The sequence below is a fragment of the Solanum verrucosum genome, unplaced genomic scaffold (genome assembly GCF_900185275.1).
Source record: "Solanum verrucosum unplaced genomic scaffold, falcon-dt-bn FXZP01000236.1, whole genome shotgun sequence".
Taxonomy (NCBI): Eukaryota; Viridiplantae; Streptophyta; class Magnoliopsida; order Solanales; family Solanaceae; genus Solanum; species Solanum verrucosum.
In genome coordinates, this window is record NW_026020806.1 from 524,430 (window position 1) to 552,399 (window position 27,970).

Here is a 27,970-nt window from a genome sequence, read left to right on the forward strand (position 1 = left end):
AAATAAAGAAAAAAAAGTCACTTTTTAATTTAAAAATTTGTTACCCTAGTGGTTTTTGAAAATACAACATCCAAAAGAAAAAAGAAACTTCCAGAATAATTAATTGCTTGGCACTAGTTCTTTATCTTAGTTGTAAAAAACAAAAAAGGATGAATTAATTTTCCTTTTTCCCCAACTTCTTGCCTCTGTTTATTTTCTTTTATAATTAATATAAATCTCTTTTTCTTATAGCCACTTAATTTTAAAATATACAAAGAGAATCAACAAAAGAAAATTTAATCCATTTTTCACAGCCAGAAAAAAAAAACATATTTAATAGGAATCTAATAAAACTATAAAAGGGGCTCCTCTTTTTTTTTTAAAGATTCCAAACTATCACTATATATAATAATAATAATAATTAATCAACTAAACTATTAAGATTTTCTATCGACAAATAATAGTAACATATAATTAAATGAAATCATGCATCTATTGATTTGCCGTAAACGCTGCTTACAACTCTATTTAAAAGAAAAATACTCCCTAATAGTTTTTTTTATAACCAAAAACTCAAAATTCCAAACTTTTTTATTACTAATTTTTTTATTTTTTGGGTCAAAATGTTGTGAATACCTCATACCTAAAAAAGTCTCACCACCCCATATAATATACCCTCTCTTCCATTTTTTTTTTTGGTCTTTCTTCTCAATCAAAATTAGTCCTTTTTTTTCTCTTCTTCTTCCTCTCCTCTGTAGAGACTGAGACTTCATTTTTTTTTTCCACTTCTCATGCATTACAACTCTATAGAAAAATACAACAAAAAAGAACTAAACTTTGGGTGTCCATAACTGATAAAAGGGGTAAAACAAAATAATACCCAACAAAATAAAAAATAAAAATGGTGAACTATTATATGTTTTTTTTCATATTTTTATCTTGTATTCTTGTTTTGGTTTCTGGGTTTTCAAGAAATTTGCCAATTTTAGCTTTTGATGAAGGCTACTCTCATTTATTTGGTGATAATAATCTTATGATCCTTAAAGATGGAAAATCAGTTCATATTTCTCTTGATAAAAGAACAGGTTTGTTCTTTTTTTTTTTTCTAAAAAAAATAAATATTATTGAGGAGAATTTATTTATTTTTTGTGTTTTTTAATGGATGATTTATTTTACAGGGGCTGGATTTGTGTCTCAAGACCTTTATTTTCATGGATTTTTTAGTGCTTCTATTAAGTTACCTGCAGATTATACAGCTGGTGTTGTTGTTGCATTTTATGTAAGTTATTATTAACTCACTAATGATTTTTTTTTTTTTTATATAAATTAGAAGTTTTTTGCCTGTCATGAGTGAAAGTTTTGATTTTTTCAGTTTTTTGTTTTCACACCTATATGGATTCTTGATGATTTTTTCATGTGTTAATTTATTTTGTAAAATTTTCTTGTGTAAAGATTGGATTTTTAACCTCCCGCTGATGTTAATTTGTAAATTTTCAGTCTGTGTTATGTTAATGAAATGAGCTAAAAGTTATATTTTTCATTATGTAAAGTAGTAGAAGTTTTTGCTTCCCATGAGCGAAAGTTTTGATCTTTTTAGATTTTTGTTTCATACCCACATGGATTCTTGATGATTTTTTGCATGCTAATAGATTTATCACCTTTTTCCTCAGTTTTTAACATTTTTACCTTTAAAGAATGGATTTTTAATCATCTAATGGAAATTGGTAATTTTCAAATTGTGTTTATAATAAATTATCAGTAGCTTTTGCTTCCCAGAGGTGAAAGTTCTGATCTTTTCACACTTTTCTTGATGATTTTTAACGTGTTAATTAATTTTGTAAATTTCTCCTTTTGAATGGTTTTTTAACCATCTAATGGGAATTGGTAATTTTCAAGTTGTGTTGATAATGAAAACTAAAATCTTGATTTTTTTGTTGAATTTTTACTAAATTTGGTTGATGACAGATGTCTAATGGGGACATGTTTGAGAAGAACCATGATGAAATTGATTTTGAGTTTTTGGGAAATATTAGAGGCAAAGATTGGAGAATTCAGACTAATATTTATGGGAATGGTAGCACAAGTGTTGGCAGAGAAGAAAGATATGGACTTTGGTTTGATCCTTCTGAAGATTTTCATCAATACAGTATCCTTTGGACTGAGAATTTGATCATGTAAGTTACACTAGTAGTTAATAGCTCTGCCCTTTTAATGTTTTATTCCTAATTTTGATCATGTATGTGGTCTATGGGCGGAGCTAGGTCGAAAAATTACACCATATATCATAGATATTGAACCCCCTTGGTGAATATCTTGGTTCTGCCACTGGTGTGGTTTGTAACCTATGTTGCTCGGACTCGAAATGTAGTGGATTTTTGGAGGATTTGACAGGGGGTACGAGTACGACAACATTTTTAGAGAGTTAGGTTGTAACAACTTTTTTGCTTTTCATACCATGAGTTTTCACATCCAGCTATTGTTCTGAACAATCTTTAGTCCTCTGAGCTGTGATCTCTTGTCTGATATGATGTTAAAATGGTTTCCTTTATGAGTAAAGGTTCATTTAGATGTCTGTGTTTTGTGATACACATGTTTCTGTTTTTAACCAATTTTGTATGAAGTACGAGAATCATTACCAAGTTTTTCATAGTTAAGCTGAAGAATCAAATTAATAGAACAATGTGTGACTAGAAATATTGTTCTGATATATTGTCACAAGATTTTGGATTGATTTTTTGTGTCAATGAATGTACATGAGTGACAAGGCCTTTCTTAACATACCCTTTTGTTGGCATGGGACTATGGGAATCTTTTGTTTGTTTCTTTTTATTATTTTGCTTGAGATGGTAAATTCCCTATTATGACGGTTGTGCTCGTCTTGGACTTGGCTGTGCCCTTTTGGGCTGGTCAGGCTCATGTGATGCCAACATCAACAAGGAATGGGGGTAAGGTCTGCGTACACATTACTCTCGCCAAACCCCACGTATGGGATTGCATTGGGTTTGTTCGGACTCTTCAAAAATGCAGCCTATTGTGTGTCTGATCCTCCAAAAGTAGTGTATATTCGGAAGGATCAGACACGGATGCGGCAACATTTTTGGAGAGTCCGAGCAACATAGCTGTCATGTACTTTGTGGACTCTTCAAAAATGCCACCCTGATTCTGTTTTGTTTGTATTTGTGTTGTTTTTTATCTTGTTGCAGCTTTTATGTAGATAATGTCCCCATAAGAGAGATCAAGAGGACAAAAGCCATGGGTGGTGACTTCCCATCTAAGCCAATGTCTTTAATAGCTACAATATGGGATGGTTCTAATTGGGCAACAAATGGTGGAAAATACAAAGTCAATTACAAATACGCCCCGTATATCGCTGAGTTCTCCGATTTCCTCCTCCACGGATGTGCAGTCGATCCAATCGAACTATCATCCAAATGTGACAATGCTACGCCAAAAACTCCATCGATCCCTACCGGTATCACCCTTGACCAAAGACGAAAGATGGAGAATTTCAGAAAGAAGCAAATGCAATATTCATACTGCTACGACAAGACTCGGTACAAGGTCCCTCCTCCTGAGTGTGTGATTGATCCTAAGGAAGCTGAACGACTCCGAGCCTTTGACCCCGTTACATTTGGAGGATCCCACCACCATCACGGGAAACAACACCGCCGGAGCTGATCAAAGTTGAAGGAGGATGATGATGTATCCTTTATGTAAAAAAAACCCAATGCCTTGAGTTTTTCTCTATATAGTCACATGATGATGATCATTTGAGGTTTTGTTATTTTCACATGTGAATAGAGGATATAAAAGGATATATTGTTGGGGGTATGTATATATGTCATACCTATATAGGGGTCCCAAGCCATGTTCTAGCTGATGTATTTTGTTGTTTGGGCCTTTAATTTATATTCAACTTGTTGGTGATTTTGTGTACTTTTTTTGTGGAACTTTTTAATAAATGCATGAATAGTACAAAGATTATTTATTATACTTTTGTGTGTTCTTTAAACATGTTTGTTGCTATTCATTATGTCTTATTATAAGTTTTTATTAGGCCTCTCTTGTCATGTTGTGAGGACCATTTGTCAAAAATCCAAAGTGTCTGATTGTGACTGCTGGAAATCTAAAGACCATATTATTATCTTTTGCCAATTGTGGGGTGGGGTGGTAAATATACACATTTATTCTTTACTACATCTCTTGAATTCGAGCGTTAGAAATGAAATTGTATTCGAGGTCTTGAATTCAAGCTTTGAGAATGGTGTTGCCTTTGAGAACATAGACAATGATAAAAGATTGATACTTCAAACTTTAGAAACTTCGATCGAACATATATGATGACGAGTTCAAGCCGTGAAATTAACAACTAATGCTTGCATAAGGGTATTGTCTACATCAACATATGGCCCTTCCCCCAAATCTGGCCTGAGTGAGGAATGCCTAAGTACTTTGTTGTAATTTACATGTTAAAAGTATTGAGTTCAGATGAAACCAGTAACATAAAGCTACATCCGATACCCATACAATTAACCCAATAACCCAATTATCGGTTCGTGTTATTGATTTAACCATTACTTTGCACAACCCTAAGTTGAACAAATGAAATATATCACCTAATGAGAAGAAAAGACAGGGGCTTAACCAAATGTATACTCATCTCTCCCTTAAAATATTGGCAACTCTCCCACGATGATGACATACTCGGTGTAGTCCCACTAGGAGCTTACCCCTACCTCATAGGTGATAGAGAGACTGTTTCCGATAGACTCTCGACTCAAGGATTTCAATCAAATAAGTATTTAAAAATAAAATTTAAAAACATACACTGGATTAACCAAAACAGAGGTGCTAAAAATAGAGGATTAAAAACTGGTAAAACAACCAAGACAGAGTCAATGGCTCTTGTTCTCTTTGGTCTTGAGTTCAACTACTAGCTTGAAGCCTTAATGGGTCAAAAGGTACCTCCATCATGATCATGATGTACATGTTCTATCTCAAAACAGAACTCAAAAAGAAGATATTAGAGTATTATATAAGAAATAGAAATAAAAACATGTTCGAGTAGGGTCAGTTGTCGAATGGCGTAGATCCGCATTAGAAGATTAGGATAGTTATGTTCATACTTGAAGCATACTACTGACTGTGTTCTTCATCTTCACTGTATGTGTTTCTCCATATGTTAAACAACCGTGATCACGACTTAAACAACATTCAATCAGAACCAACGTCTACCCCTTTTTTCTTCAAGAATTCCCTGGCTTCAACAATATCCTACAGAAGAAACAGCAAATGAACAACGATAAGATATGCTTTTAGTTAGATTTTCATCACCCTGGACCCTTTTTCCAATGATATGATCCTTTTATTCACAATGAAATGCTAAGAAGCCGAAGCCCTTGTTTCCCCGGCACTATCTTCACTAACAATAACCTTGTCAGCTAGCAGAAAAGTAGGCAACTATGTAGCTCGGATTCTCCAAAAATGTTAACCACCCTTCTCCACTTTTGGAGGATCCAGCACCAACCGGTCAACATTTTTGAAGAGTCCGAGCAACAGAGGTAGGCAGTATTTCTTGAATCAAAAGTGCAACTTTACCTGCTGTAAGAAAAGAGCCTCTTGAGGACATGTGGGAAAATTCATTAGACCAACGCCAACCATTAACAGACCATAGCAACCAAGGGACACAATGAGGTATAAAGGCAACTGCAACAACGATAGCAGTAAACTAAGAATCACTGAAAAGTAAGAAACTTTAACAAAATGTCAATGACAAAGGTAACAGAAAGATGGTCAATCAATAAGAGCTCACCAGCCAGGTATAGCTCTCCGGAATAGTTGATGTCTGCAACAAGCCTATCCAAACAGCAGTTACTGCAAGCAATAACGCCAAAATCTTCACGATATGTTTCATTGGATCTGCAGCGATGCATTACTTTGATGTGAGTACTAGAGGAGACTAAAGTTTTTCATTGATTAACATATAATAGAAGTCAACAACTGAAACATTAAGAAGCCAACTAAATAAACTTTCAGGGTGTGTTTGGTATGAAGGAAAATAAGAGGTTATCTTACTTATTTTCCAGTGTTTTGGTTGGAGAGTGGCAAAAAAATTTCAACGTTGGTAGGTGAGTGAAATATTTTCCATTCTTTGGTTGTAAGGAGAAGGTTTGCTAACAATATTACAGAAATGGCTTCTGTGTTATTCTCTAACCCCCGCCCCCACCCCAAATTGATCTACATCTATAAAACAACAAAGGGATTTTTACACAGTATAACCGCCATGCAAAAAAGTATCCGGCAGATGTATAATATATATATATATATATATATATATATATATATGTGAGTTGCTGTGTATAATTTATGTACATCAGCTAGGGGTTGTAAATATTTTTGGCCGAGAGGCCAAGTGTGTAGAAAGTCACAAACAAATGCATTGTTAACATGAAACTTCACGGCCTATGTGGATGTCCAATGTTAGTTGATATTGTGATCATTCCTTCGAGAGTAAACTACTTTTCTATGTCAGAATCAAAGTCAATGCAAGAAAACAGAAAGCAAAGACCTCCATATTATTTTTCAAAAAGATATAAAAACTTTAAATCCAGACTAACAAAATACTGGATGATGCAACGAACTAACAAAACTCTGGAGCACTATATGAAAGCCAACAACTAAAATCCGGTATGGATACAGAAGATCAGATAGAAAAAAATGAAAGAACTAAAACCTACTGCCAACCCCATCTTAGCAATGTTCTTCTAACTGATGATGTGTTTTAGTTTTGTTGCTTGAATCTTTCCAACCACAAATATTCCATTGGTTTTCACCACATAAATTATTTCTCACCCTTTCTCTCCATTTGTTTATTGTTACAGGAAACGTATCAGATCTACATTCACCAGATAAGCAAGCATTATCAACAACATATTTTCTGTAACAACTCTTATTTCACAATAGAAACATTCAAATATTATAATCACTACACTCAAAGTTACAACGGGAAAATGGAACTCACAAGGAAATTGCAGAACAAAAATGGACTAGTAAAACAAAGAAACTATTGAAGAGGATAACTAGAAAGGAGATGTAAAGCTTAGACTCAAAGAAAGGGGATGAGAGGACTAGACATTTTTCTCAACAATCTGCATAAGTCTAATTTACTCCCACAAGTTGTATTTATCAACTCGAATCCCAAACATAGTCTCTTAATTCGGTGTTGAGCTGGTTTGCCCATACTGGTCCTGGCCCGTTCATAACAATACCTCCCTCCTGAATACAAACCTTGTTCTCAAGGTTCAAGTACAGCAATGGCAACGATAAAAACTATCACTCTCGTAAAGTGAAACATGCTTCGCTATCTCAATTCCATTAGGGAGTAGTGTGATAACACTTCCGTAACTAAGATGCAACACAAATATTCCCTTTTGCTTTCCAAGCCAGAGCATTGGTTGATGATTACATTTAAATGGTTGATCCAACTCCTCAACGGAATTCAGTACAACAATTGATTTGTGCAAATGCAAGGCCATGTAACAGATTCTTAAAGAAGTTGAGAACACTAGAATAGCTGATAGTGTATCCTCATGGTCATGGAAAGGAAGTAGATTAGTGTACCATGGAACAGATAAAGAGTCGGTCCAACAGTCCAAAAAGTAATACAGGGGACAATCATTTTCTGATCTCATCATTTTCTTATCCATTGACTTTCTTGCTGGCATATCATTGCCTTCTCCAATATCGAAAATCCCCACTTCAATATTTAAGAACACAACAACTTTGATGGAATATACAATGCAATGTCATTCACCTAAACCAACTGTGAAAACTAGTAGAGTTGAAACAAGGAGAGATATCGAAGAGACAGGAGGCTCGGCATCTCCAAAAGCATTTAAGTAATCAACACTGCCAGTGAGTAAACCAAAGATTAAGTCGGCTGTAAACATTTGACAAGGAATGAATAAGATCTTAGTGTCTAGAAATGTTCATGCATCTGTTGTAAGCAAATAGATGACGACCTCCAGAAGCCATAAACTGAGAAGCAGCAGCAAATCTTTGTTGCTGTAACGCTTTCACATGCAAAATCTCATCAAAACAGTCAACATTGCTAGGAGAACCAATAATAGCACCACCAGACTGATCTGGTAAATCACCAAATCCACCATACATAAACATACAACCATTTCCATTCTTCCAAAATCCTCTAGCGTTATACATGCAAGGCCTCTAACCAAACCCATTATTACCGCCACCATCGTCATCAGATCCACCAAGAAAAAACATCATTCACTGAACAACTCCTAAGATGAAACTGTTTTTCTTGATTTTCCTCACAAAACCCATCGTATCACTTCTTCCACTTGGACTCATAATTGGGTAAAACAACTGATCTTAATTTGACCCATAAAAGCTTGAAGACCCAGAACCATTCACAACAACATCATACGACACTGGTCGAGGACTTCTTGAGAAAACCGGCAGTGTTCACCAGACCATGGAGAAGAAGAAGGAGAAGAATGAAACCCATTGTTCGGTATCATGATTCTAGGGGAAGATTGTGGAAATGGGTTGAATTTATTTGCATTTGAAACGGAACTAAAAGGAGGTGTCGAAGGTGCAGATGAACAGTTCGAAAAAAGTCCTAAACAAGCTTTTGCTTGATTTATAATAGAAATTAACAGATTTTTTGTACCAAATTCTAGTCTAATCATCTCCTTAATCACCTTGGTTTAGAATAAGTAAATAACCCATGATTTTTGAAGCATTTTCTGGATCCAAACTTTGAATTCTTGATAAAACTGTTTTTGTTGATTCATATGAATCCATGGTGATTTATTTTCTGTGCTAAAAGATTAGTGCAACATTCACTACTATTTTATGGCAGCTTCACTTTTCACAAACACAAATCACCTTAAAATCCACCAATAACTCTAATCCCATAAACTTTTACAGAAACCCCAATACAATTTCAGGTAATTTGATCACACCCAGATGATAAAAATCTAATCTTTTTCACCCAAATCACCTAAAAATCCACCAATAACTCTAATCCCATAAACTTTACATAAACCCCAACACAATTTTAGGTACTTTAATCACACCCAGATGATAAAAATCTAATCTTTTCACCAAATCTAAAAATCCACCAATAACACTAATCCCACAAACTTTTACAGAAACCCCAATACAATTTTAGCCAATTTAGATCACACCCAGCTGATAAAAATCAAATCTTTTGTTTAGAACAAAGAAAATAATTAGTGAAAAATAAAACTACAATCATAAAATAAAACAAACCTGATATTGAATATGAAGCCTGCTCCGATCAGTTCCAATCAGGTTTTGCAGTTGTGTTTTTCTTTTTTTAACAAAAAATAATTTAAGGTAAGAGTAATATTTTTTCTACACAATTTAATATTACCATTTAGGCAGCAGTTGACGTGTCTGCCTATTTTATTTACTTAATATTATATAAAATTTATTACTAATATTTATTTTACACTAGCGTAACAAAATATATATAATTTAATCGAATTTCGGTGCAAATATCAATCGTAAAAACGAAAATACAAGTTTTGGGAAGTTCAGAAGTGGCCCTAAAATAAGCTGTTGTTGAAGTTCCAATAATGGCAGATGGTGAACACTCTCGTCTCATTCTCCATAACTTTCTTCCTCTAGATCTTTGCAAGGTCCAATTTCCCAAATTTACAAACTTTAAAAAGTAAAAATATGAAAAAAAAAGATTCGTTCTTTTGATAATTTTACATACTATATGTGATGTTTTAATGTTTTTTTTTGTTAATGGCAGGAGTTAGAGTTTATACACAAGAGTTGTTGTACAGTAGGGTATAGGCCAAATGTGTTCTCTACAACATTATCTCATCTTATTGCAACTAATTGCGCCCCTTTGATCATGCCAATCATTCCAATCAGAGGTTTCTTTAAATTTTTTGCTCTAATTTTTCTATTCTTGAAATTTAATCTGTTTATTGGGAAGTTGATTTCTCAGGTGGTCACTCGACTAAAAGTTTATTTATCTTATAAAGTATCTTTCTTTGTTTGGAATCATGAATAAATGTGACTTTTCGAGATAATAACTACTCTATCTAATACAATTTGTTTGTCGTGTTTTGAGTTGACACGGACTTTAAGAAAGTAAAGTTTGAATCTTTGTAGTCTTAAATGAAGGATATATCAAATGTATCAAAATACTTTTTTGTTTTGTGGTTTTAAACATGCAAGTTATTAAAGATTTGCCAAAAAAAGGAAGTAAGAAGCATGTCTTTTGAAACGGATAAAAGAAAAGTAGGACAACCAAATTGAAACGGAGAGAGTATTAGTTGAGAGATTATTTGAGAAATCAACCTTTTACCGGCCCCACAAAGGTAGGGGTAAGGTTTGCGTATACTCTAATCTCCTTAGACCTCACTTGTGGGATTACACTTGGTATGTTGTTGTTGTAGTTTCTGTTTACTGTGTAATTTCAGTATAAAGTTGATAATTTTTGCTTAATCTTTGATTTTTGCTTTATGGGTGTTTGGTAGAGAGGCTAAGGGAGAAAGCAGAAGAGTATTTTGGTTGCCAGTACGAGTTGTTTGTCGAATTCACTGGTCTGATCAGGTTGAGACTCCATTTCTTTCCCTTCTAAACTTACTTATGATCATATCCTTTTTATAGTGAACTCTGCCTAATTGAACTTGGTAAAACATAGTCCGTCTCAAGCCTTTGCGGAGACAACATTGTGGCTACGGGTTTGGCGGAATCAAGTATCTTAGGCTCAAACTCTGTATTGTATTAAAAAAAGTCATTTAATATGTATAAATAGTCTATCCAGACTTCGGTAAGCAAAATAAATTGTGATTCAGAACCCATAATCTAAAAATCCTGGCTCTGCCTCTGGTCTCAAGCATGGATAGAGGAGGATGATTAGTTTAGGATGTGAACTTTGTCTACCTCTAACTACATGGACTTGGATGGAGGAGAACGAATAAATAGGATTTATATACAGGCTTTTGCAGCTATTTAGCTGATATCGTTGTATATGCCTTTTCAATTTCTAGAGTTGATAATTGAGAGAAGCCATTAGATATAGAGAGGTGACCTGTTCAACAAAGAAAAAGACTTTGGGTCAGTTTGGTAATAGAACATGAGTTTCTTGGACAACTTAAACCATTTCTTGTCGCAGTAGAAGATATATTTCCCCAATGTATCATCAATCACATTGTTTCTCCTTCAGGATTTTATCCTTCTTGTTTTTGATCGTAGTGAAATAAAAATCTTCACTGCTATGGAGCTATTTGTCTAATGTTCCTTTTGAATTACAGCTGGTGTAGAGGAGCAAGCATCGGTTGGCACAGTGATGATAATAGACCTTACCTTAAACAACGGGATTTTGCGGTGCGTTCTTTACTTCTTGTTGTATTTTTCTGTCGTTGTTATTTGCTACATATTGTTAGTTTTATGATATCAACAATGTATTGCTTCGTCTTGCAGATTGCTGTTATTACTTATTAGTATTCATGTTTCTCAAAATCGTTTTTGTTGATAAAACCAACAACATTTTCATGCCAGCTAGACATGATTCTTAGTGATGGATACTTGTTTATTGATTTTCAATTGTTAGCCAATAAATGTAGAAAATACACTCTCCCCCTTCCTCGGGTTGGTGAATATGCAGGACAGACAAAAGCTGACAGCCTCTATTCACATTTGGTTTGGAGAACAAAAGTTGACTTGTGCCCATATTCATCCAGTATAACATAGTAATATGATCTATATCATCAAGATGTGTCGTATCTTCCTAGAAATGAAGACCAAAAGGCCTCGCAGTTGACAACAGAGTTATATAGTTAAATTCTTCACTTAGGTTTATTTTTGTTTTTCATGATTAATGAAGCACTAGCTGACTTTTTGGGCGGAGGATTAGGCAAGGGGATCATCTCTGTTACTGTATTATTTCATCATGGGAATCTTACAGTAAACTAGTGACAGACCTGTAAGAGTAGCTGCATAAGTGGATTTAGGTTGGATAACAGATAGGGACACCATGTGTCAGTTTCGTACTTATTTACTTGTGGATATACACTCATTATTTTGTATGATATTCCAGACAGTTTTGCTTCCTCAGAAACTTTGTGTGGTTTGAAGCGGTATATGGACTTCATATCAAACATGGCAAAGTTAGAGCTCATTCTAGTTGGGTTAGTTCATGACGTTCATAGTGGATTGACTACCTAACAAATATTTGAGGATGCCTTCGGGTAAGAATTTAGAGAGATTGAATTATGGCAAGTGGTAATTGAGAAAGTTGAAGATTTTGGAAGGTAGAAAGAAACCATAGTTACTTTGAGGGGATGTGCGTCTGCTCTTTCAAGTATACCCATATAATCCTCCTTATTCTGGATCCTATCGTCAATTTTCTAGAAGTTGGAGATAGTAGTAGGAATATTGAACAAATGGAGACGAAAAATATCATCTTGTTGAGTGAAAAGGTGGTTCCTCTGTGTAGTTTTAGCCTTCAAAAGCTCACTTTTAAACCATGCATAGTTGGATAATTGGATATAAAGACTTGCTTTTGCAGATGATGCTTGATGAAAACAAGTTATAGTTGCAAAGTATGGATTTTTGATTGCAGATGGTTTTTGCAGGAAATGATAGACCCACTTAGTGTGAGTTTGTGGAAGGGGATCACGAAAGGAAAGAGTTCCCAATATTAGTCCGCTTTGTAGTTGAGAGTAACCAATATTCGATTATGTTATGATGTCTGGTCTGAGAATTCAGCATTTAGAGATTTGTAACATGTGATGTATGCATTCTGAAATCACTGAAATCATGGTGGCTAATCTTTTTATGATGAACAATTCTGAGATGTCCTAGAGTGTATGTTTTTGCTATACTTCTTCAAGATTAGGAATGGGATGAACTGATAAAGTATTTCCAGAAAATTTCCATCTGCTCTTACTTTGTTAATAAGATGATTGGATGCTTTGGAAAATGTCAAACATGAAGCATTTCTCGTCAGTTCTTTTAAATGGATGTGCTACATAATGCTTATGGAAGCATGTCTTGAAAATGTGTGCACCAAATATATTAGCTTTCTTTACTTGGTATGCAACCTAGAATGCTATCCTAGCAGCAATAATCTTATGAGTAGATAATAGATTGTTGTAAGTTTGTGTTTTATGGGCAAAACATTGGTTTAGATGTGTCTCTTATTTTCTATGTTGCAACCTTTGTTGGACTTAGGCTTGGTAGGGGTTAAGGATGATTGTCTTCCACCTTGCCCTTTTTTGAGTTATTTGGAGAGAAATAGATAAGAATGTGAAGGTGTTAAGTGATCATCTTGGAGTGTGATGAGTTCCAATTTATTTTTATTGCACTTTTGGCATATTGTATATATGTATTTATTATTTCTTATGAAGTATGTTCTCTTTTGTTTATTCTCCTTTATGAAGTGTATCCTTTTTATTTCTCCTCCTTTTTCTTTTCTCTTTCATTTGGTTCCTTGAGAGTTCCTTCCGTTTTTCTCTTTTTTCTATCTTGACATCCTCCCACCTACATGAACAATACTTGGCTCTCTTTTCCCGTCTTTGTAAAAATTAGTGCAAGTGAGATCAAAGAATCTTATATACAAAGTTAAAGATGATCTAGAAATAGAGAAGGTGAGGTAGCGGAACTACAAAAGTTCTATTGCAGATATATCAAATTGGATTTTAGCCTGTGTTTGGCCAAGCTTTCGAAATCTGCTTATTGAAGTGCTTTTTGTCAGAATTGTTTTTCGAATAAAGTACTTTGGAGAGTAGCAGGTTGTGTTTGTCTAAACAATTTGAAAAGCACTTTTGCAATATTAGAGCAACAATTTGTGCCTGGTCAAGGTTCTAAATGTTCATTTTGGGAAAATATACTTCCAGCTTCTGAAAAACAGCTTATGCTACTATTCAAAAACACTTTTTTTCCTCTAAAAGCTTGGATGAACACCTCAACTCTCTAAAACAAGCACTCCTTTTTTATTTTTAAAAAGGCACTGTTGGCTTTCAGAAGGTTGGCCATGCTATTAGTCATCGGAGTTGGATTATAAAAGAAGACTATAGGTGAATTTAGTTATGGTCTGGTGGTGGCATGAGTGCTGTTAAGAAGGTTGGTCAGAGGTTGACCGTTTTCTCTCATATCCAACATGAAATCTTACATGTCATGTTGGCGTGATATCAAGTGGCATATTATGTCAATATTTTTTTTTTGAAAATGAGGAAAATAAAGCTATTACCATCTGGATTATAGCTTCTTATGGTCTAGTGTGCTGAATGAATATAACTTCTGCCTTGTAGTGATACATAAGGTCAAAATGTGGTAACAGAGACGATTAATCAAATGGGTTCATTATGGATATTGGTCTGTTAGTGGATGTTAGGATATCTGATATTTGCAGAACACTAAAATAATGAGAGGTGCTAGAGTCACTGTTATATCATAGCTACGTCAGAACTTTTGAGGTCCTTATTCATTTACTCAGACTGAAAATGTTTAATTCTTTTGTTGAAGGCAGTGTGTTATTTAAACAGCTATGATGCAGATTTCAAAGGTGGTATCTTTCACTTCAAGGATGGAGAACCTGCAGACATTGTGCCCATGGCTGGTGTAAGTGATTTGTGGACTTGATGGTGCATTTGACTACTTAAGCTACATCTAGAATATGTAACATTCTCTGGCATTTTGTATGGTTGCTTGCAATGTAAATCCTTTTTCCGTTCCAATGTAATGTAAATCTTGAACAAGTTTGTTAGTTCTGTCAGCTTCTGATGCAAGTTATAATTTGCTAGCTGCCTATAGTTTATTGCTCTACAGTAAAGATCGATATTTCAAATGTTAATATTATATTATCTTGATATCTCTCTCTCTCTCCCCCCACCTCCCCCCCCCCCTTTTTTTTTTTTTCATTGCTCTTCCTTACTGATGATAATTCTATCTCATTAGGATGTTATCATGTACACGGCTGATGACCGGAATATACATTCTGTTGATGAGGTATCCTCTCTCTTCTTTTAGAAAAGATAGAACCTCTTTGTGTGTGTCTTTCACTTGACTCCAATCCCTTTTATTTTGTTATGGACTTGATTTCAGCTTGTTATGTTGTACGCTCCGTTGCTTAACCCTTCAATCTGGATGGCCTGCATAAATCTGTCTTTCACTTAAAGTAAATGGTCGCTCCTATTTTATTTTGTTGGGGTGGATTGTAAGTTGATCTTGTTACCTTAAGTTAGCATTACTTTGTATTCATTGTTAATGCACTGCCATTATGGCTGATACAAACCAACAACAACAACAAATCCCATGTAATACGCAACCTTACCACTACCTATATGGGGTAGAGAGGTTGTTTCTGGTTGACCCTCAGCAACCCTCCTCCTTTTGCCGGTAGTGGGACCAGCAATGTGAACGAGCTCACACAGGCGGAGTTATGGCTGATATAAACGAAAGAGCTGAATACTCTGCCAGCTATGTGGTGCATCAGTTAGCCAGACTCCTTGATCTCAATACCCGCCTAATCTTTTGTGTTGTCTGATCATTTTGAGCTCACTATCATACCATTTAGACATTAAGTTATTACTTGTTTTTAAAGGAGGAGCTTAAAGTTGGTAAGGAAATTTCATTCATTTGGAACACTAGTCTATTTCATAGTTACCACAGGCCACAATTTTCTGTGTAGGGGAAACAAACTTATATTTCTAATTTTATAGTAGTCCTAAGTACACTAAAGAAAGAAAACTCGAGGGGCTTTTGCACTTTCTTACACTATTTCCGTTTGTTTTTTTTCTTTTTCTGGATAAAGACAAATTCTCCTCCTAATTTTGTACAAATACATCGTGCCTTTAACTGGCACTACACACATGCTGGTCAGATCCAGACACAAGCGGTAATCTTGTCATCTTCTGCTGATGAAAAGCCTTACAGCATTGAAAAAATTATAGATTGGCACTGAAAAAAAGATATAATCTTATTCTTTAACCACGTCCATACTATCAATGGAGAGAGACTCAATTGGTTCAACTTCTGCTTGCATGGTATTTATTGAAGTAAAATGACAATATATCCGGTGTAATCCCACAAGTGAGGTCTGGGGAGGGTAGGATGTACACAGACCTTACCTCTACTTTGTGGGGGTAGAGGGGCTATTTCCTATAGACCCTCGGTTCATGGTATTTATTGAAGTGTCTGTCTAATAAATAGACAAATCAGTGAACTTGAAGAAATTCTGGTTAGTCTGTGATGCTAGTGAGCAAAGACGGAGGGTGCTTCCGCTCAGCAAAAAAACTAAGATCATGCCATACTTTGTCTAAGCATATGGTTAACAGGTTGGCCGGCTTGGGAAACAACTACAGAGTGTGCAATAATCATTCCTTAGATAAAATGGATGTTTCTTTTCTCCATATTAGTTGTAACTAGATCAACTTTCTCCCTGATGAATCATCTCAATGTATCTCTCATTAATTTTATGAATCTTCATCTTCTTATGCGCTTCCCCATATTAGCTTTCTCGTTGATATCTCTGAAAAACATCGATATGATTTTCTTCAGCATATGATGTAAGTAGGATTCAGTTTCCCTCTTTTGTTGCTTCCCTTCTCTTTTTCTAATTCACTGGTTCTTCCATACAGATCACTGAAGGGGAGCGAATTACACTTACTTTATGGTTCAGCCGTGATGCATCTTATGATGAAGATCCTAAACTCATCTCATCTCTCTCACCAGATTTATTGGGTGTTGCGGATAGCAAGTTGCATTCATATATACCCATGCCAGGATCCATCAATATGTACTGGTTTCCACCAGACGAAGCTTCAAGTTTCTTGTCCGGATTTGATATACGCTGCGGAAGATTGCATGTTCTTGGATTCGATATCTATCCATGTCAGGAGATTTACCATTTATCAGCAATAATAGATTCATCTTACAACTTACTGGAGTTACTGTCAGGACCACTACTTATAGCACGAGAAAGCAAAATGTTCGAGCCCCAATTTCTTAATATAATGCATGCACTTCAGGTACCTTCCTTTAATCTTGTCCTTGAAAAGATTAGTATGGCTTTTTCAGTATTATATCATCAGAAATCATGTAAAATGAAATTGCTAACTGTTTAGTCATTCTTCAAAAATCCTACTGAGTTTTTCATCAATTCTTTGATCCTGATAGGAAGGTTTTTGAAGTCGAAGTTTCAAATGTCTCATTCAAAAGATATATACTAGTACTTGATTAACGGGATGATGGTCAAAAACACACCTTGAAGTATCATTTTTTTTGCGAGTTTCCTACCAGAACAACCAGGTGTTTGCGTTTCCTAACTATTTATCATAACACACTTTGAAATTAATGTGTCAGCTGCCTCGTGGATGAAATTTTATGGGCAAATTAAGTCGTCATGCACCTTTTGGCGATTGTATTCAGCACATAATTTGATCAGCTTCACGATATGTTTTGATAAATAGTTGGTGATAGTTCAGGTAGGAAATACAAACACCAACACCTGATAGTTCATGTATGAAACTCGCAAAAAAGTGACATTTCAAGTGTGTTTTCGACTATTATGTCTTGATGAATTGGTTGGTGGATTTCATATTCGACTTCTTTGTATGGCAGATGGTGCAGTTCTATCTCTGGAAGTTCTCCAATTTAAAGACAAAAGTCGAAGGAACGTCTCCAAATATAACTCCGACTTCCCAGACACAAAAGGCAGAAATAGATCGTCTGAAGTCCGTGTTTCTGAAGGATCTTCAACTCGTGGAACGTTTCTTTGACCATTCGAAACCTATGAAGGACATGGAGTATGAATTTGATTGGGATAATTTTTCAGCTGCAGTTCTTGAATGGGAATGTTATGTTGTAAAATTACAGAAGGAATTGGTTCTGCATTTACCTCATTGGAAAACTAATGAATCCATCTTTTGTGTTACATTAGGAGGAGATCTTGAGGATTGAATATATTATTTGGTCTAGCTTCATATTCATATTTTTCAATATAGAGATCTTGAGGATTGAATATATTATTTAGTCTAACTTCATAAACATATTTCAATAGAGAGATACTGTGATTGATTATTGTGATTTCTTTCATCTGTACCACTTGTTAGGACTGGAATAATATGGTGTCATGAGTAAACTAGCAAAGCAAATTTCGAAAGACAAACGAGAAATCTATCAAGGAGACACAAATATGTATGGTGGTTTGGGTAACCTAACTACTTCCACAAGAGCAACAATTCACTGTATAAAAGAGAGTACATAATATAGAGAGAAATAACCTTATAAATCAGAATAGAGGTTAACGCAACACAACTATGCAATTGTAACACTTGTGTCTCACAACGTGCTGATAGGATGTAGTAGGTATCCTATGAAATTAGTCAAGGCAGACAATATGATTTTATAAAAAGAAAAGGCTAGCTAAGACATGATGGCATGAAACTCGATTACGTACTCGTCCACTTCAAACTAGCATATTCGTAATGAGTACACTACAATGTTTCCTTAAATTTAAAAACAGCATATCAAAAAAATAATATTGTTCATTTGTGAAATTATTTCACCTAAATTTATGATTTATCAATAAAAATACATTTAACTAATAGCGAAGACAAAAAAATTACTAAGCGATTCTTTTCATATGTTCTAACTTTGATGGACAGAGTTACTAGATACCTGTTGTTGGTGTGAAAGGCGGTTGGTGAGAGATATCCCGTAAAATTAATCGAGATGTGCCGAAAGCTTTCCGAAAGAAAAACACATTTAACCAAAACCAATAAAAAATTGTGTAGTTGCCAAAACAAAGGTGGATAGAAGCAAACTTATTCTTTTACCTAATTTATATACATTTTTATTATTTTACCTACATACTGCCTTTTAGATTTCCAATAGAAAATATCTGAAAAAAAGGCAATTTGTGATAAATTAAAGTTGAATATAATTGGATTATATTCTTCTTCACTCCCTCACCTCAAATTAATTCTATAAAATTTAGATTTGAGATTTGGTTCATGTGGCTAATATTCATCCATGTCAACAAATCCAAAGCAATTTGCAAAATTCTAGAGATAATAATGGAGGGTGCATGTTTTATGGAAAATATAATATTACCATACAAGTCATGAGATATATTAAATAAATACAAATAGTTGAAAAAAATATTAAAAAAATAAAATCATATATTTCCATATGTACTCTAGTCTAAATCTACACGTAAGTTTTACATTATAAAAATTAATTATTCTGTTTAATTTTATAGTACTTGAGGTTTGGTGATACTATTTCAAAATAATGAACGTACACACTATTCAAATTATAATCCACTATCATACAAAATTAACACAAAAGATTATTGATCTTGATTAACTCTCCCTCCAACCTCTTTTTATTTATTTAAGGGTAGATGGTCAAATTTATTTGTAAACTATGCGATATTATCATTTGTCAATAGTTGAGGTCAAATATTCTCTCATATGTTATTATTAAAATAGACTAAATTTGTCTTTAGCCATATGTCTTGCAATTAATGATTAAAGGTTTTAATTGGAGGATAAATTGAATTTCTTTCGCATAGTAATTTGACCTTCCTCTAATTTTGAATTATTATTAATTATTTGTATTCGACTTTCTTTCTCACTCCCTACTATTACCTCTACCATCGATCACTTAATTCCATAATTATTTGCCAATGATTAAAATCGTTACTCTCTCCGTTCATTTTTAATTGTCATGGTTTTCTTTTTTAGAGTCAAACTATAAGAACTTTGACCAACATGTTACGAAGTATTTTTTTCATCATATTGATATGCAAAAAAATGTCATTTATAGTACTTTTCTTGTAGTTTTTGAATATCTAATTTTTTTTTAAAAATATCGAATTAATGTAATCTAATTTAACTTTAAAAATTAGTTAAATTGATTTTTGAAAAGCGCAACATGATAAATAAAAGTGGACGGAGTGAGTAGTTCCTTATTGAGATATGTTAAGGACATTGTTCTTTTATATTTATTTATCAATTTTCAAAATTATTTTCAGTTAAGCTCAACAAGTACCAAATAATTAAGTACAAAGAAATATATCAGTCCTTTTTAAAAAAAAATTATATGGTGTATTTTGACTTAACATATAATTTAAGAAAAAATATTAAAAGATTTTTTAAATTTGTGATTTTAAACCTAATATGAAATGCACGAGATTGTAAAAACATATTGTAATGACCCGGAAAATCATTTTTAGGAATTTTGAACTATTTGTTGACTTTAGTTAATTAGTTGAGGGGGAATTGTGGATAATTAACTTAAGTGATAGTTAATGGGCTAAAGTGATCATATATTTAAGACCCTATACCATTTGTTCCATATAATTAAATTAAGTTAGTGAATTGTTTTTCACTTTTAATACATAATTAATAATTCTTTATAGAAAAAAAATATAAAAATCTAACCCTAGAGGGAGACTCACTTTTGCGGCTTCAACAAGAAACTGACGAATACGGGTAATTCCAATCAAACTTCAAGCTTTGTTTATGTATATGTGATTGTTGGAAGTGAATAACTTATTGTAATTTGTATTCAATGGGTTCTTTATAGACATAGATGAGATTTAAAAAAAAAAGGAAAAGAAAAAGAATGGTAAGTGGAATATATCTGTTGCACTGTGCACAAATTTTAATGAAGTTTTATCATGAAACATTAATGATATACTATGTGGATAAAATAATCATTATATTGGGTTGTTGGAAATAATTGGAAGGGAAAATATATGTATACATATGTCTTCTGCAAAGTTTAGAGTTTTCCAATAAAGTGAGTACTACGCTCCAAAAGAATCAGGTAAAATTTATATACTGTGATTTACCTTGTTCACAACCTTACCAATATTATAGTGTTAGAAATATTAAATTTTTAGAAAATGGTAAGTTCAAGTTTCGTTCAAATCAAGTGGGGACAAGTTGGTGATGTATATTTGGAGGGTTAATGATAAGTAGTGGTGAGGTAATTATTGGAAAATAATGTTTTGAAGGAATTAGTTAGTGCTCTACATATTTCTTGGGAGATTTGAACAATACTGGTTCTGTGTTATCATTTGAAAAGTAAGTATTCGTTGTTAAAGGTCACCGATTATGTATTGAACTTCGATTTAAGATCTTTCTTATTGTTATCACATTATGATTCAAGCTTTGATATATTGAGATATGAAATCAGTTATTAGGTGTATCATACGAAACCTATTAGAGTTGATATTGGAAAATTGAGACATAATCCTAGGTTTGAAACTTAAGAACTTGATTATAGATTTGAGTGAGTTTTCGGGTCTAGGCTAAACCGATAGTAATATGGGTGTTGATTAGTTTTGAAATCTTATTGTGATTATATATTTGAATAGATTGCTTTGAGTTGGAAGTTCAACGAAAAGGGAAGGCTCAAGTCCTGTAGTGAATTCTTGATCGATTGAGGCAAGTGGATTTCTAAACCCTTGTTAAGCGTATGGAATTCGTGTATTTCCTTGTGGAATATGTTTGGGAGTAATGTGATCAATTGTTTGTGTAATGTGTTGAGAATTGTTTGAAAGACTTGTTGAAACATCGTTGAAGTTGTGATTTGTGCAATGTTATGAAAATGGTCATCTCTTCATTATTTGTGTGAACATGTCATTTGCATTGTTCTGAGACGTGGTTGTGACAAGTGTTATGTGCATTGAGAAAGAATAAGAAATTAAAGAGGATGTACCATTTCGAGGGACGTATCGCGCGCCGCGATGGATGCATGGACAGATATGTCCCCCATGGGTCCCGGACTGAGAGACAGCGGGTGTGTATCATTAGGTCAGACATGCATCACTATACTTGACATTGCATTTCATTGCATTGCACATTTTTATTATTAATGAACTTGATCTTGTGTGTTGCTGATCTTGTGAGTGCCTTTCTGTGAAACTATTGATGAATATTGAGTTGTTATTGAGAATATATGATCTGTTAGAGTGCTGTTAGAGTGCTATTGTTGAGTTGTATGCTTTGTAAACTGTGAATTGTTAGGTTGGGTTGGTTTTATGCAGGTTGTAGTTATGGAGGTTAGGATGGGGTGTAAGGAGTACCCGTATTCTGTACCCTTAACTTGTGTTTAGAGGTTTGCTTGTTGAGTACCGTGTGGTTTGGTACTCACCCCTTGCTTCTACAATCTTTTGTAGGTTACGAGCCCGGATCTTCGTGATACCTTCCATTCTCTTCGTTTCCGAGGCTTTCTGTGGAGATCTGAGAGGTAGCTGTTTGTCATCTCAGCGAACCTCCTTACTCCTGTTTATGATTTTGTTTTTACTTGAAAGACAACATCATTTGAGACTTGCGTATTTTATTTCAATTCTAGTATTTACATTAGAGGCTTGTGCACGTGACAACCAGGTTTTGGGGATTGAATTAAGTTGACTTGTTTTCGTAATAGTAATTGTTATTGAACTTTGCTTTATTTCCGCACTTTATGGAAATGATTGGGTTTTAGGCTGACTTGTCTTGGTGGGATACGACGAGTGCCATCACATCCATTTTTGGGTCGTGACAAAATGGTATCAAAGCCCCAGGTTCATAGGTCTCACGTGCATACAAGCCGAGTCTACATAGAGTCTCAAGAATCGGTACGGAGACGTCTGTACTTATCTCTGAGAGGCTATAAAGACTATTAGGAAACTTCTTTTTTGTTCATTCTTTCTCATCGTGCGTGGTTACCTTCTTTAGTACTGAGCTATTGTATACTCTTTTGACAGATGACGAGATTAGAGCGACTGTTACTGGTGGTAGAGGGGAGGCACTTCCCGAGGCAGTTGTTGAGGCCCCAGCTAGGGGTAGGGGTAGAGCCCGAGCTAGAGGTCGTGCTCGTGGAACGACACTAGGCAGAGGTCGTGGCCGTGGAGCAGCACCAGTTAGAGGTCGTACTAGAGAGGCCTCTCCTGAGCCTCAGATTGATGACAGAGAGGACCAGGTTCCTCCAGAGCCTGCAGTCACACCTTTGCTTCAGGATACATTATTGAGGGTGTTAAGTGTGCTTGAGAGCTTTACTCAGGGTGGTGGTGCGACCACTACACCACAAGACTCTCAGACTAGAGAGGGGGCTCAGACCCAAGAGCAGCAGGAAGCTCCAGTTATGCATGATGCGGTGGGGCAGCCACCAAAGGATCCCATGGTTGATAATGATCTTGCACCAGCAATTGGGGGTCAAGGTGCACCATTGGTTGTTCTGACAGAGGATGAGCAGCGTAGGTATGAGAAATTTCGAAAGATGGACCCACCTCAGTTTCAGGGTGGGAAGAGTGAGGACGCTCATGAGTTTCTGACTACATGCCGAGAGTTGTTAGAGGTTGTTGGATTAGCTGAGTCACATGGGATTCGATATGCTACACTCCAACTTCGTGGGCCAGCGAGGGAGTGGTGGAGAACTTATTCGGGGGCTTTGCCAGTTGGATCTCCTCCAGTGACTTGGGAGAGGTTTTCCAGTGCCTTCCATGACCGTTTTATCCCTTGGAGCGTGAGAGAGGAGAGTCGTTTGAGGTTTGAGAATCTGAGACAGGACAGCTTAACAGTTACAGAGTATGAGGCCGTTTTTGCCAGTTGTCTAGGCATGCTTTGGCCATTATTCCAGACGAGACGGAAATGATCCGTAGATTCGTGAGGGGGCTGACTTTCTCCATCAGATCGGCTGTGTTTAGAGCATCGAGAGAGGGGGCTTCCTTCCAGTCCATTGTGAGTGCCGCTAAAGAGGCGGAATTGATGGAGAGAGAAGAGTTTGGGGACCCTAAGAGGGTCCGTACAGCAGGTCAGTTTCATGGTGCCTCATCTGGAGGCAGGGGATCACACAGAGGGAGTGGTCCCTTTCAGCAGCGAGGACCCGTTCATGCATCTATACCGACATCCGAGGGTGGTCAGATACCTCGGGGTTCTTATAACGTGGGTCACGGTTCACAGCAACGACCTATGGGGCGAGGCAATTATAGTGGGTTTTCAGGGTCCGTACAACAGTTCCCGGGACAAAGATTTTGTTTTTCTTGTGGAGATCCCGATCACCTGATGCGACAGTGTACTTCTCAGAGGGGTCGTGGAGGGTCCCAACCTAATTCTTCATTTCAGGCTAGACCACCGGTACCACCAGGTAGAGGCCGAGGCAGAGTTCAGTCAGGTAGAGGCGGTAGAGCTTCTAGTAGTGGTTCTGCAGCTCAGCAGAGTGGGGGTAGAGTTACCACCCAGGCTGGAGGTGGCCGAGGGGGCCACTGTTATGCTTTTTCGGGGAGACCCGAAGCGGAGACTTCTGATGCTGTTATTACAAGTATCATCCCAGTATGCCATCGATCTGCGTCTGTATTGTTTGATCTAGGGTCTACATTCTCTTATGTGTCCACCTATTTTGCTGCTGAATTTGATATGATATGTGATAGCATGACTGTACCTATTCGTGTTTCTACACCCGTGGGTGAACCCTTAGTGGTGGATCGAGTGTATCGATCTTGTCTTGTTTCTCTAGCGGGGTATGACACTTGGGTAGATTTAATCATTCTGGGATGGTAGACTTTGATGTTATCTTGGGTATGAATTGGCTTTCTCCTTATCATGTTGTCCTTGATTGTAATGCTTAGACTGTGACTTTAGCAATGCCTGGTGTTCCGAGGGTTGAGTGGAAGGGTGCTAATGGCTCTTATCCTAGCAAAGTCATTTCTTTTATTCGTGCTCAGAGATTGGTGGAGAGAGGGTGTTTGTCTTACTTAGCTTTTATTCGGGACACCAGTGTTGAACCACCTTCCATAGATTCTGTTCCCGTGGTTCAGGAGTTTCTCGATGTATTCCCTTCTGATCTTCCAGGTGTTCCTCCCGATAGGGATATTGATTTGGAGCCGGGCACTAAGCCTATTTCTATTCCTCCCTACCGTATGGCTCCAGCAGAGTTGAAAGAGTTGAAGGATCAGTTGCAGGATTTATTGAGTAAAGGGTTTATTCGCCCTAATGTGTCACCTTGGGGTGCCCCTGTGCTGTTTGTGAAGAAGAAGGATGGGACTATGAGGATGTGTATTGATTACAGACAGCTAAACAAGGTAACAGTGAAAAATAAGTATCCTCTTCCGCGTATTGATGACTTATTTGATCAGGTACATGGGGCATCGTTGTTCTTTAAGATTGATTTGAGGTCTGGGTATCATCAGTTGAAGATTAGGGCATCAGATATCCCTAAGACAGCTTTTCGGACTCGGTATGGGCATTATGAGTTCTTAGTGATGTCCTTTGGGTTAACTAATGCCCCTGCAGCTTTTATGGAGTTGATGAACGGGGTGTTTCGACCATACATTGATTCTTTTGTGATTGTTTTCATCGATGACATTTTGGTTTACTCCAAGACTGAGGATGACCATGTCCGACACTTGAGAATTGTACTTCAGAGATTGAGGGAAGAGAGATTGTATGGCAAGTTCTCAAAGTGTGAGTTCTGGCTTAATTCTGTGGCATTCTTGGGACACGTGGTGTCCAAGGAGGGTATTAGAGTAGATCCGGCCAAGATTGAGGCAGTTAGAGGCTGGACGCGACCTACTTCTCCTACCGAGATTAGGAGTTTTGTGGGATTGGAAAGTATTACCGATGATTTGTTCAGAGTTTCTCTACTATTGCAGCTCCATTGACTAGATTGACTCGACAGGGTGTGGGTTTTCAGTGGTCTGATGAGTGTGAGGAGAGTTTTCAAAAGCTCAAGACTTTGTTGACTTCGGCTCCTGTGTTGACTCTACCTGAGGAGGGTGTAGACTTTACTGTGTATTGTGATGCTTCAGGAGTCGGATTGGGTGGTGTATTGATGCAAAAGGGGAAAGTGATTGCTTATGCTTCTAGGCAATTGAAGTCCCATGAAAAGAACTACCCTAATCATGATTTGGAGTTGGCGGCTGTAGTATTTGTACTTAAGTTATGGCGTCATTATTTGTATGGGGTGCATTGTGAGATCTTCACTGATCATCGGAGTCTTCAGTATATCTTTAGTCAGAGGGATCTGAACTTGAGGCAGCGTAGGTGGGTTGAGTTGTTGAAGGACTATGATGTGACCATTTTATATCATCCGGGGAAGGCCAATGTTGTTGCCGATGCTCTGAGTAGGAAGACTCCTAGCATGGGAAGTCTTGCAGCACTTAGCATTGAGGAGAGGCCATTGGCTAGAGATGTTCAGAGGTTAGCTAATAGTCTTGTCCGGTTGCAGATCTCAGAGGAGAGTGATGGGATGATTGCTTTTATTGAGGCTCAGTCTTCTTTAGTCGAGCAGATCCGTGCGCACCAGTTTGATGATGAGAAGTTATGTCTCATTCGAGACAGAGTATTGAAAGGGGAAGCCAATGAGGCTGTCCTTGATTCTGACGGTGTCTTGAGAATCGGAGGCAGGATTTGTGTGCCCAAGACGGGAGAGTTGACTAGACTGATTCTTGAAGAGGCCCATTGTTCCCGATATTCTATCCATCCGGGAGCAGCGAAGATGTATCATGATCTGAGTCAGCATTACTGGTGGTGTGGGATGAAGAGGGATATTTCAGACTTTGTTTCTAGGTGTTTGACTTGCCAACAGGTCAAGTGTGAGCACCAGCGTCCCGGGGGTGTATCTCAGAGGATGCCTATTCCTACTTGGAAGTGGGAGCGGATCACTATAGACTTTGTTGTGGGTTTGCCTACCACAGTGGGTGGTTATGACTCCATTTGGGTTGTTGTTGACAGGCTGACCAAGTCTGCCCACTTCATTCCGGTTCGGGTGAAATATACGGCAGAGAAGTTAGTTGAGCTATATATCAGTCAGATTGTGCGACTACATGGGGTTCCTATTTCTATTATATCAGATCGAGGTTCACTATTTACTTCTCACTTCTGGAAGGCATTACAACATGGTTTGGGTACTCAGCTAGATATGAGTACAACCTTTCACCCTCAGACAGATGGTCAGTCCGAGCGGATGATTCAGGTGTTGGAGGACATGCTCCGAGCATGTGTGATCGATTTTGGTGCTAGATGGGATCGACATTTACCCTTAGCAGAGTTTCCCTACAATAACAGTTATCACTCTAGTATTCAGATGGCCCCATTTGAGGCGTTGTATGGCAGACGATGTAGGTCACCGATTGGTTGGTTTGATTCGGTAGAGATGGACTCTTTGGATACTGACTTGCTTAGAGATGCTATGGAGCAAATCCGTAGGATTCAGTATAGACTGTTGACAGCCCAGAGTCGACAGAAGAGTTATGCAGATCGGAGAGTTAGAGCCTTAGTATTTATGGAGGGCGATCATGTTTGGCTTAGAGTGTCACCTATAAAGGGTGTGATGCGGTTAGGCAAGAAGGGCAAGCTTAGCCCTAGATTCATAGGACCTTTTGAGATTTTGAGTCGAGTGGGAGATGTGGCCTATAAGTTGGCCTTGCCACCTAGTTTGTCGGCAGTTCATCCTGTTTTCCATGTCTCTATGCTTAGGAAGTATATTCCGAATGAGTCACATGTGCTTTCACTCGATTCAGTGGAGTTGGGTCCAGACTTGACATTTGAGGAGGAACCTATAGCTATATTGGACAGGCAGGTTCGAAAGCTTAGGACCAAGGAGATTGCTTCAGTGAAGGTGCAATGGAAGTACCGATCAGTGGGAGAGGCAACTTGGGAGACAGAGTCTGACATGCGTGCCAGATATCCTCAGCTTTTATAAGCTTCAGGTACTTTCTTTCACCTTATGTTAGAGAACGAACATGATTTTTAGTGGTGGATAATGTAATGACCCAGAAAATCAGTTTTAGGAATTTTGAACTATTTGTTGACTTTAGTTAATTAGTTGAGGTGGAATTGTGGATAATTAACTTAAGTGATAGTTAATGGGCTAAAGTGATCATATATTTAAGACCCTATACCATTTGTTCCATATAATTAAATTAAGTTAGTGAATTGTTTTTCACTTTTAATACATAATTAATAATTCTTTATAGAAA

General features: G+C 36.5%; 4 protein-coding genes across 4 annotated transcripts; 3 read left to right on the plus strand and 1 right to left on the minus strand.

Moving 5' to 3' along the window:
• Positions 1–668: 668 nt before the first annotated feature.
• LOC125813178 (probable xyloglucan endotransglucosylase/hydrolase protein 28) lies at positions 669–3,970 on the plus strand. The gene is made up of 4 exons (XM_049492663.1): positions 669–1,064; positions 1,158–1,258; positions 1,945–2,153; positions 3,183–3,970. The coding sequence occupies exons 1-4, from the start codon at positions 881–883 to the stop codon at positions 3,655–3,657; spliced, it is 969 nt and encodes a 322-aa protein (XP_049348620.1). The 5' UTR covers positions 669–880; the 3' UTR covers positions 3,658–3,970.
• A 904-nt stretch (positions 3,971–4,874) lies between these two features.
• Positions 4,875–9,410, minus strand: LOC125813145 (dolichol-phosphate mannose synthase subunit 3). Its single transcript, XM_049492632.1, has 4 exons — positions 9,280–9,410; positions 5,792–5,898; positions 5,578–5,685; positions 4,875–5,253 (listed from the first exon to the last, which is right to left on the minus strand). Exons 2-4 carry the CDS (start codon positions 5,891–5,893, stop codon positions 5,194–5,196), a joined length of 270 nt encoding a protein of 89 aa, XP_049348589.1. The 5' UTR covers positions 5,894–5,898; positions 9,280–9,410; the 3' UTR covers positions 4,875–5,193.
• Positions 9,411–9,548: 138 nt separating this feature from the next.
• On the plus strand, positions 9,549–17,988 carry LOC125813196 (uncharacterized). The gene is made up of 8 exons (XM_049492680.1): positions 9,549–9,671; positions 9,791–9,917; positions 10,527–10,602; positions 11,307–11,379; positions 14,521–14,616; positions 14,953–15,003; positions 16,635–17,024; positions 17,617–17,988. Exons 1-8 carry the CDS (start codon positions 9,609–9,611, stop codon positions 17,953–17,955), a joined length of 1,215 nt encoding a protein of 404 aa, XP_049348637.1. The 5' UTR covers positions 9,549–9,608; the 3' UTR covers positions 17,956–17,988.
• Positions 17,989–23,759: 5,771 nt separating this feature from the next.
• Positions 23,760–27,693, plus strand: LOC125813195 (uncharacterized). The gene is made up of 2 exons (XM_049492679.1): positions 23,760–24,312; positions 27,512–27,693. The coding sequence occupies exons 1-2, from the start codon at positions 23,760–23,762 to the stop codon at positions 27,691–27,693; spliced, it is 735 nt and encodes a 244-aa protein (XP_049348636.1).
• Positions 27,694–27,970: the final 277 nt, after the last annotated feature.